The 10,770-nt window shown below is 48.0% G+C and overlaps 1 protein-coding gene across 2 annotated transcripts in view; it reads right to left on the minus strand.

The window, feature by feature from the left end:
- SLAMF8 (SLAM family member 8) overlaps nucleotides 1-6,589 on the minus strand; it is a 9,375-nt gene extending 2,786 nt beyond the window's left edge. The window contains exons 1-4 of one of the 2 annotated variants that reach the window (XM_006922910.2): nucleotides 6,550-6,589; nucleotides 2,276-2,602; nucleotides 382-684; nucleotides 195-305 (exon numbers count right to left, since the gene is read on the minus strand). In XM_006922910.2, the coding sequence (XP_006922972.1) occupies nucleotides 195-305; nucleotides 382-684; nucleotides 2,276-2,602; nucleotides 6,550-6,589 (781 nt within the window). The remainder of the gene's footprint in view (nucleotides 1-194; nucleotides 306-381; nucleotides 685-2,275; nucleotides 2,603-6,549) is intronic. The other variant, XM_025040473.1, reaches the window with a different exon arrangement.
- Nucleotides 6,590-10,770: the final 4,181 nt, after the last annotated feature.

A 10,770-nucleotide genomic window follows, 5' to 3' on the forward strand; every position in this document is an offset into this window, starting at 1 on the left:
ATGGTCCATTCGAAGAACTGCAAGAGAAACTTCAAGTAGTTCAGTCTCATTAGAGGCCAGAATATAAGACAAATAGGGCCAGGATGTAAGGAGAGCAGACTATCTGAAGACAAATGGGAGGAAGCCCAAACTCTGTCCTCCTCTCCAGTAGATCCAGCTCCTCCACCCACCTCCAGCACCTGCAGGACTCCCACCTGCGCAGAGGCCCCAGTGCCAAGCAGAGAGGAGACCAGCCAGGATCAGGAGCAGCGAGACAGGTACCACCACCAGAAGTACATCTTTGTAGGAGGCCTTCCCTGGTGCAGGACAAAGAGAGGCAGGGTCAGAGGTGGACCTGATGCTTCGCCATCCGACGTTGACCCCTGACCCTTGGCGTACCTGCCTCATGATGGCAGCTCTCCCATGGGGTGACTGTAGTCAAGTCCCAACTGACAGGGTTGGAGACAATGCAGGAATAGGCCACGCCCTGGTCTCTTGGTCCCAGTGAAAGCCTCAGCACCTGTCCATCCATGAAGAGGCCATGTGGCTCGATACCAAAGTCAACAGTTCCCTCCCGTCGCCAGCTATAGGTTATGTCACTGATGTTGGGGACCCAACAGGACAGGAGTGCCTGGCAGGTCTTGGGGTGCTGAGCATCCCTTGATAGAGCGATGAACACTTGTACCATGGGCCTGGGTACTGCATCTGGGCAAGAATAGTAGAGCAGGTGTGGATTACAAGGATGCTGGGTGGGGCTCACAGCTCTGGCTCTGGGATCCACGCACAGTTAAAAGTCACCTCTGACCAGGCTGCTCTTGCTCCAAAACTCTGTCTGGCTTCCCATTGCTCACAGGAAATAAGCTAAATTCTTTAGTCTGGTATCCTTGATGTCAACCTCTCTAGCTGTCCCTTCTGCTGGTCCTCCCTACCTATCCTAATTAATTTCCAGTTTTCTCAAACATGTCATGCTCTTCCATGCTTTTATATGGCTCAACTGTGCACATATACCTTTTACTTCTCATCCTCCTAGAGAACTCCTGGGCTTAGCTTGGACACATTGCTTGCCATCCTGATTGTGAAGTCTTCCCTGATACCTCAGGTATGGTTCTGAGCTCTCCAAGCACTCTGTCTGTTCCTTATCATAGCACTTTATAGTCAGAAAGACAATGAGTTTTTCTTAAGTCAGGCAAGAAAACATTCCTGGACTTTTGAAGCTTAGATTTGGTGAGGAAGACAGATATTGACAAGTAATTATGAATAATTAAAAAAATAATTACAATGGTGCAAAATGCTGTGAAGGAGGTGACCAAGGTATAGGGGCTATGTCTTGTTATCTCCATAACCCTCACTCTTTAGGTGCTCGCTACCTGGGCCATTGAACAAATTAGTGTCCTGATGTCTGGGCCATGGCTCCTCTTTCCTATATAGGTTGATGAATAAATCCTTTGTTTCAGTGGCAATGGGGACCAGCGGGAGAACATTCTGGTGACAACAAGAGGGCTCAGTGTCTGACAGCATTCTAAAGTCAAGCAGAGTAAAACCTCATTAATGCCAATTCAACCTGCTGGGATTTATGATATGAAAAAAAAACAAAAAGATTTTCTGGGCACACTAATAATATAAACAAAGATTATAGGGGGGAATGTTTACACTACTTAAGAGGACAAGCTGCTTCCAAACACTGATGGACGGACGTAGTAGAAACACCCATTGACATTTCTAGTACCTGGTTTGCTAATTCAAATCCTTCTTATCTATTGTCAAAGCGGAGCTCCTAAGGATGGCTGTCTGGCAGCTTTATGAAATTAGTTGTAATCACGCTATATATTTGGAAGCAATAAAAGAGCAATTTCCTTAAAATCTGTAATTCAGATGCAGATAACAAGGCATTTTAGAGCTCAGTGGCGTGGGTGCTGCATGTATTATCACATTTAATGTCCTCATTTTACATGCGCGGTAGCTGAAACTAAGAAAAAGGGAGAGGCTACAGTACTGCCTGTATGATTGTACAGGTAATCCACTACACAAGGCATTGGCTAAGGTGGTAACAGGTGAGGCTGGAGGTTCTGAAATTCAACCAACACTCTGCTTGCAAAGGTGTACAGCTGGTTCATGGATGTGTGCATCCAGAAGGAGACTCATGTAATTGCGCATCAGCAATTGGTCTCTGATACAGCCACGAAGTCAGAGGCCTGAGATTTCTGGAACCCAGTCTTCCAGCCCCTGGGCCTCAGGACGCCTTTCCAGGGCTTTGTGGGGGAGGGTGGGGCAGAGAGCCAGTGTCAGACACACTTACCATACACCTTGAGCTGCAGGATCTGGGTCCAGGCCCGACCTCCTGTGTCCACCAGCAACACAGAGAAGTTGCCGCTGTCTCCAGACTCCAGTGGCCGGAGCTCCAGACTCAGGTTGCTGTGCAGCAGGGTTCGGCCCAGGAAACGGGAGTGGTACAGAGTCTCCAGGGAGCCCCGGAAAGATGTGGCCAGGAGCTCCTCTAATGGCCAGAGAGATCTCCAGATGGCCTCTCGGACTTGGAAGCTGGGGGGGTGCTCTGCCACTAGTAGTACGGAGCCCCCTACCTGTCCCTGCACTTGGGCACCAATATCCGCAATGGGAAGTAGTGCTGCAAGAACAGAGCATAGTCACTCTGCCTGCCCCAAGCTCCTTGTTTCTCTCCTGTACACAGCTGAGCTGCCATGGAGCATATTAGGGCCCCTGTTCCCACACTCCCTCCACTCAGGTTGAGGGTACATACACTGTAGCAGGGGCTGAGAATAAAACAATAAGAAAGATAATTTGGTACCTGTGCTCATGGAGCTCACATAAAAAGCCAGACTCTTAAGCAAGTAATTAAAATATACTAAGTACCATGTAAAAGGGAAAAAGGGTGCCTAGGAGAACATGACCTTAACTGGCTTTGATGGGCTTTGAGAAGAAATGGTTAAGCTGAGGCCCAAAGGAGGAATGGGATCAGCCAGGCCAAGCAGAGGACTGCCTGAAGCAGGATGGAAAGTGTTTCAAGCACAGGGAATAGCGTGTATAAAGGCCTGAAGGATGAAAGAGAGTGATCCGTGGGGAACCGAAAGTAGTTATCTGTAGGCGGAGTAAGAAATTGCATTGCAAAATGGTGTTGGGAAAACTGGAAGGCCACCTGCAAAAGAATGAAGCTAGACTGTTGTCAATCACCGCACACCAAAATTAACTCAAAATGGATTATGGACCTGAATATAAGACATGAAACAATAAAATGCATAGATGAAAACAGGAACTAAACTCAAGGACCTTGGACTTAAAGAGGATTTTCTGAATTTGACCTCAAAGGCAAGGGAAGTAAAAGCTAAAATAAATGAATGGGACTACATCAAACTAAAAAGCTTCTGCTTAGCAAACAAACAAACAAACAAACAAACAACAAACAAAAACAAACAAACAAACCAAAAAACCATCAACAAGGTAAAGAGACAACCATCTGAATGGGAAAATTTATTGCAAGCAATGCCTTTGATAAGGGTTAATATCCAAAATATACAAAGAACTCATAAAACTCAATAACAACAACAAAAAAAACAAACGATCCAATCAAAAAATGGGCAGAGGACCTGAACAGACACTTCTCCCTAGAGGACATACAAATAGCCTACAAACATATGAAAAGATGCTCATCATTGCTAGCTATTAGGGAAATGCAAATCAAAACCACAATGAGATACCATCTCACACCTGTTAAAATAGCTATAATCAACAGGATAAGTAATAACAAATGCTGGAGAGGATGTGGATGAAAAAGAACCCTCATACACTGCTGGTGGGACTGCAAATTGATACAGTCACTATGGAAAACAGTATGGAGGTTCCTCAAAAAACTAAGAATTGATCTACCATATGATCCAGCAATCCCTCTACTGGGTATTTATCCCAAAGACTTGAAAACCCATATCTGAAAATATATTTGCACAGCGATGTTCATAGCAGCATTATTCACGGTGGGCAGGACATAGAAGCAAGTGAAATGTCCTACAATAGATGATTGGATAAAGAAGCTGTGGTACATATATACAATGGAATATTACTCAGCCATAAGAAGAGATGAAATACTGCCATTTGCGACAGCATGGATGGACCTCGAGATAATCATGCTAAGCGATCAGAGCCATACAGAAAAAGTTGAAAATCACGTGGTTTCACTTATATGTGCAATATAAACCTAAAATCAACAAATGAACAGGACAAACAGAGACTCATGGACATGGATTATAGACTAGTGGTTGCCAGAGGATAGGGGTTGGGGGGAGGAGGAGAGAGGCAGACAGGGTAAAGAGAGTCAAATATAGGGAGGTAAGGGGAGGGTGAAGTGGGTAAAGGGGATCAAATATATGGTAGCTGAAGGAAACTGGACTTTGGGTGGTAAACACACAATCGAATATACAGATGTCAAATTATAATGTACACCTGAAAATTAAATAATTGTATTAACCAATGTTACCCTAATAAACTTAATTAAAAAAAAAAGAAAGAAATTGCATTGCAAAGTTGGAGGGATCATGCAGGGCCCTGAAAGTACATTGACGGTCGGCTTTATCCTTAGAGCAATGGGTGCCCTCGGATAGGTTTTAAGTAGGTGAGTAACGCAATTAGATGTGTATTGGACTGATCTCTCCGGCAGAGGGGCAGAGGATGCTTCGTAGGTGGGGCAAGACTGAGATTGCGTCTATTAATCCAAAGTACAGTGATGGAAACTTGTACTGAGGGGGAGCAACTGGGATGAGAGAGGTGGCAGGAACCGAGAGAGATTAAAATGTGTGATCAGTGTGATCTGGTAACAGATTGGATCTGATGAGTGAAGGAGAAAGGAGTCAAGGATATAGCTCCCAGGTCCTTGGGACCCACTGGGTGCCATTCCCTGTGATCTAGAACAGGAGAAGAAACAGAATTTGGGGATGGGGGAGATGGCAGGATGCTGGGTTTTACTGGGAACATACTGAGTTTGAGATGTGTGCGTGATGTGTGCATCGTTGAAGCATCAAGTCCTGTGACCTCCCATCCATGTCTGCAGATTACACACTCATCCTCCATATTCCCGCAGAGGCGTGGGATCCCCACTATGAATGCCTTATCTCTATTGTTATTGCCTATTGACGAGTCCGCGTCTCCCACTAGACTTCGAGTTCCTCTTTTCATCTTTGCACTCCCAGTGCCCATCAAGGTTCAGGAGAATATAGGAGAAGCTCAGTAAATTTTACTGAATGAATGGCAGAATTTACTGGCTTTCCTTGTGCCTGGCACAGTGGTGGGTGCAGAGCAGGGGGGTGCAGAGCAGAATAAGAGCAGACCAAGTGCTGGAGTTTGGTTAAGGAGATGTGTTCTGGATGGTTACTCGGCCAGCCACCAGTGACTCCAGCCCCTCGTCTGCCTCACTGCCCTCCCCAGCCCAAATCATCTTAGGCCTGACTGGATGGCTTCAGGGTAAATGCAGAGAGGAGATATAACAGAGAGAGGAAAGAACACTGGGTGTCAGTCAAGACTCCTAGGTTCTATCCTGCCTTGCTCTGCCCAGAATAAGCTAAATGGCCTTCAGCATTCACCCACCCTCTCTGGACTTGTGATGTCCCATCTGTAAAACAATGACATTCACCATTCAGTTGCACTCATCTCATTTACTGGTAAGAACTCCTTGGAAAAATTATTTTTACCTCCCATGTCCAATATTTGAAAGATTTGTGAACCAAATAGATTCTCTCTCTTTTTTTTTTTTTGAAGGACTTTCTTTACATATTTAGAAATGTCAAAATCTGCAGAGCCTTTGGAGCCCTTGAGGCCAGGGACCGGGCAAGACAATGGACAAAGTTATCTCAAAGTTCCTGTGAGTCTGATGTAAACAAAGTTGCTTTCTCTTTGCCACACCCCATGACTCCTATCCCCTGGCTTTGAAGTGCTGACCCATGTCACACTGAGCACTTGTTCACCAAGGAAGGGAAGTCAGGTACCAGACAGGATGGAGGGATTGCTCAGTGCTGAAGAGACCCGACAGGTCTGCATCCCATCACACCATTATCGCCACCCCATGTCCACATGTGCTACATTTAATTTGTTCTCTCCTCTCATCCCCACTCAGCATCCACCTCCCCTTAGACTTCAGGAAGGGCCTCAGCTTTCCCACAAGCTGCTGGAAAAAGTCCCCAGAGTAAGAGCCCTGCACTGCTCTGCCCATCCCTTCTCTCCCAGACTGTATTTAGAATTTCCTTTGGTTTAATACTGCCAGACCCTTACCATTATCACATTATCTCTTTCCAAACCACTGGTACCACCAGCTTCAATTTTAACTGTCCTGGGCCACCAAACAGCTCGAGTGTCATGGACATGGATGCTCCCAGTGCTGCCGCCTCCTTCTACCCAGGACTCTGAATCTCTTTGCCTCTACCTAGCTTTCAAGGTTGTCCCCAAATTGCTTGAGTCTTTCCTACCTCTCCTCAGCCACTTGGGATGGGGGATTCTGCTAAGATGCCTGGTGAGGAGCAGCTGGCAGGGGGGGTTTGGCTCTCTGAGGACGGGCTACTCTCCTGTCCCGCTTACCTGCCCAGAGAAGCAGACTCCACAGGTACTGTGCGGCCATCCTTCTCCAGAGAGGCAGGCTAACTCTCTCAACAACCCAAATTCAGAATATCCCTGGTCAAGTGAATGCACGGAAGGAGCTGTGGTCCTTCTGGAAAGTCCCATGTCCTGAAGGAAGAAACTTGACTCAGAACAAGATGCCCCAAAAGTGAAAATATCCAGAGTAAAGTGGAAGTTGGCTGCAGGCCTCGCTGGGCTTTTTCAGGAACTGTTTCTTGTAAGTCAGCCTCTTTCACAGTGCCTTTGGTTGGCCATGCAATTGCAAGCAACAAGCGCCCCGACACAAGCCCACATCCTCCCCTCTTCTCTCGCCAGGCCTCCCACCCTGCCCCAAGCTGTCTGCCTTTCTGGGTGCAGCCACAGAGAGCCCTCTAATCTGCCATTCCCATCGTCATTTCTCCTCTGCTTAAAAATCCTTCCTGGCCTCCTGCTGCCCTCAGGCTAAAGATTAAACTCTTGATTTAGCAGACAGCTCTCCTAAGTCCCACTCCAGCCTTCTTCTCCAGGCTGGTCTCCCATGTCCCTTTTGGTCTGCAGCCATACCAAGCCAGAACCATCTCCTCTCACAACTACCAATTTCACACTTGTAGGCGTTGCACTTGTTCTTCCACCAGGCATGCTGGTCCATTTGTCTTTTCAGACTTGGCAGGGCCGTGTAGCCAGCCAGGATCCCAGCAGAGTGAGGAACCTCCTCTTCTTAGTGCATTGTTTTCTAAGTTTTCTGTCTCCACAGGCTGTTGGCCGGCAAGGTCTGCTATTCATTTCTGTGCTCCTCTTGGTGCTGGACACATCAGGGATGTCTAATCAACATTTATTAAATGAGCACATGAATTCTAGACATACTTATGTACTTGCTCCCTGGAAGCCCGAAGACTCTTCTTTGAGGGGATCACGTGATTGCCCTGTGAGAGATGGGGAATTTGAAAACCAGCGTGAGGATAGCAGCTCTCAGAGGTCTTGAGATTCAAGAGTGTGGTCCATTTTGCCACAGTCACCCTTGCTCACCCTGTTTCTCTTCACACTTTGAGTAACTTGGTTTGTTAAGTCAGGGAGAAGATGAAGAAAATTCCCGTGTGTCCCTAGTGTAGCTTGCAGTGTCTAGTCCTGCACTGTTTCTGACCTGTCTTCAAACTGGGTGCTCTGCTCTGGACCGAGCTGAGAACCAGGCAGACACAGTGGGGTGAGCAGAAGGGTTCTGCAATGGGGATCCTCCCCTCCAGGACCCACAACCACATTATGGAAACAAGATCTGTTGGAGAAGTGAAAGCCAATGGCAGGAAGGCACAGCTCTGTGCCTATGGCAGCACAGGCTGTCCATGCTGCTGGAGGGCATGGGGAAGAGGTCTCTGGAGATGTGGGCAGGAAACGCTTCTTTAAGATGGCATTTAAACTGCACTTTGAAAATGGGCACTATTCGATTAAGCTGATAAAATGGTTGGGGGTTGGCTCTGAGTATGAGAGGAGAGCTGCGTGTGTAAGGTTTGGCAGTGGGAAGTCCCAAGTGGGCTCTAGGGACGATGAAGGACCATGGGGAAGAATCTTCCAGGACTGAAGTGGTTGAGAATGCAGAGGGAGGTTGGGAGTCAGATTCCAGAGGCCTCGAATATTAGGTTAAATATTAGGCTTTTATTCTGGAAACCAGTTGCTCTCAGCCTTATGGAATACTTGGAGTCTCAGGGATTCTGGATCACCGGGGCTGGGAGGGAGCCCAGGGGTTAGTAGTTTAATAAGCTCTCCACTCCAGCTGATTCTAAAGCTGGTGGGGCTGAGGGAAGGCTCTGAGCAGCACTGCTTGAAGGGAGGGGACTGTTGCCCATTTTAAGCTGGAGCTACCTGGCTGGTGGGAGGACAGCATGCAGGGTAGGTTGGGTGAGAAAGAAGAGGCAAGGAAGCCTGGGAGCAGCTGTCCTGATGGTCCTGACTGAAAAAGGAGGGAACTCTCTAGAGAGAAAGGGGAAGAGCAGGAGTTCTGACAGAAGCTGCCTGGCTCTGGGGCAGAGAGGCCAAGGGAGGGCAATCATTATAACTCCATTGCCAATTCTGTCACTCATATGTCAGATATTTATTGAGCATCTACTTATGAGCCAGGTGCTGGTGACACACAGATGAAAGGCATAGCCCCTGCCCTCAAGGAATTTGCAGTTTTGATGAGAAGACAATATGTAACCCAGTAATTACAATCAGTGTGGCAAGTGCGGCACATATAAGTCTGGTGCATAGTTAGCACTCAAAAACATTAACCATTCCTACCAAATGGCTAGAGAGAGGTTAGGAGGGGAGTGCCAGGTAGAGGCAAGTAAGGCATGTAGCAGTGTGAGCAGCCCCTGCTCCCACTTTCTCCTGCCAGTTGGGGACTCCGTGAGGCAAGGATTAGGCCTCCTTTATTTCTGCCCCCTTATGTCGCCCAGGGCAAGCTTTCCCTGTGGTGGTACCCTCCATATGTCAAAGTGGACTGAGTGAGTCTGAAGTGTTAGGTCCGGGACTGGACGGCCATGGGAATGCTGGAAATATGGATGCTGCATTTCCTGGGGGGAGACAGTGGGCAGTCACATTTCTTAGTAGAATCGGTACTCAGAGTGGTCCATGGAAGCAGGAAATGGGTTGTAATCTTCCTTGCCCTTTTCCTTGAGAGGAATTTCAAGGAAGTCGAGGAAACGGAAGGAGGTGGTCAGGGAGAACTGGAAAAGATCCCATCTCCCCAAAGGGAAACTCTTCAGGGTGTGTGACTACTGGAGAAATGAACAGAGTAGGGTGCAGGAAGGGTTAAGTCTGCAGAGCCAGGTTCCCCTTCACTGCTAAACACTATTTCAGACCACAGTAATTACCCCCACAGGGGGAGGCGGGCTTGTGCTGGAGTAAATTAGGTGGTGAGTTCAAAAGGGCCCCGCCCGCATTCCTTAATTAAGAGAGCAGCTGGCAGCAGGGCTGCTTCCCAGACTTCCTCGGGCCCTTCTGGAAGCCCAGGCAGGCACAGTAACTCCATCCTTCAGCCCATCTTCCCTGCAGGCTGGGGGTGGGGAGCATGTGTTAACTGGCCAAAGAGCCACCTGAGCTCACATTAACCCCAGAGCTGCTTGGTGCAGAGATTCAGGGCCAGGTGAAATTTGGCTGGGGCTGAAAGGTACACCAGGCAGATACCCTTTCCCTGCCCACTCACACTTGTCCCTGCTCCTTAGATTGGCCTGAGGGCAGAATGGGGCCACACTTCTCCCAGGGGGAGAGGTGGAGAAGGGACAAAAAGATAGGATATTTGAGGAGAGAAGGGAGCCAGGCAGGGAAGGAGGCAGAGGCAGAGCCCCAGACAGAAAAGAAGGGCACTCATGAGGCTTTTTAGGAGCAAAGGGTGAGGAAGAAGGATAGAGTGAGTGAGCCTCTGGGCACTGCTTCAAGGGAGTGCTGCCAGATGGGGGCTGAGAGGGCAGGAAGAACCCAACCTAAGCTCAGTCTTTGTATCTACTTTCACTTATACCAACCAGCTGCCTGCATGATCTGCCAGCCAACACCATGCCATCAGGCACTGGCCAGCTTGAAAGGCTGCCCTGGAGAGAGAGCCCTTGCCCACCCACTCCATGCCAACCGGCTTAGGCAGCAGTTGCTGTGAGGTGACAGGAAGACTGGGTTTGAGGGTATGTGTGGATTAGATGTACATTACTTCCTCTGAGATGGCACTCTCATACATACATGGCCCTGAGGATGATGCCTCTTTAAATTTTGTGCCTAAGGTGACTCTCTTGCCTCATTCTCCTCCCCTCTCTGTTGGGTGTAGGTAGAGGGAATGGACCAGTGGTGTGATGCATACAACTGGAGAGGGAGAAACTGAAGAGAGAAGAGAGAGTGAGTCCAGTGAAATAGCTGCTAGGAGTCTGGGTGAGAGGAGTCTGAGGCTTATGTAGAATCTGCTTTTCAGGCAAAGACATACCTTCCCAGAGAGTTGAAGGAAGGCTGCTTAAAAAAAGAAATAAACCCAGAATTATGCTTTATTGAAAGAGGAGAGTTGGAAACTCATTCATTCCTTCACTCATTCACCAAACGTCTGCTGGCTTCCCATCTTGTGCACACTAATGCTTTAAACGTTTATAGAGCATCTAGTATGTGTAAGCCCTGTGAGGGCAGGAGCTCACCCCGATGATGACAGCGATCATGACACTGATGATGAACAGTCACTATAGATCTGTATCCACG

The sequence above is a fragment of the Pteropus alecto genome, unplaced genomic scaffold (genome assembly GCF_000325575.1).
Source record: "Pteropus alecto unplaced genomic scaffold, ASM32557v1 scaffold359, whole genome shotgun sequence".
Classification (NCBI taxonomy): Eukaryota; Metazoa; Chordata; class Mammalia; order Chiroptera; family Pteropodidae; genus Pteropus; species Pteropus alecto.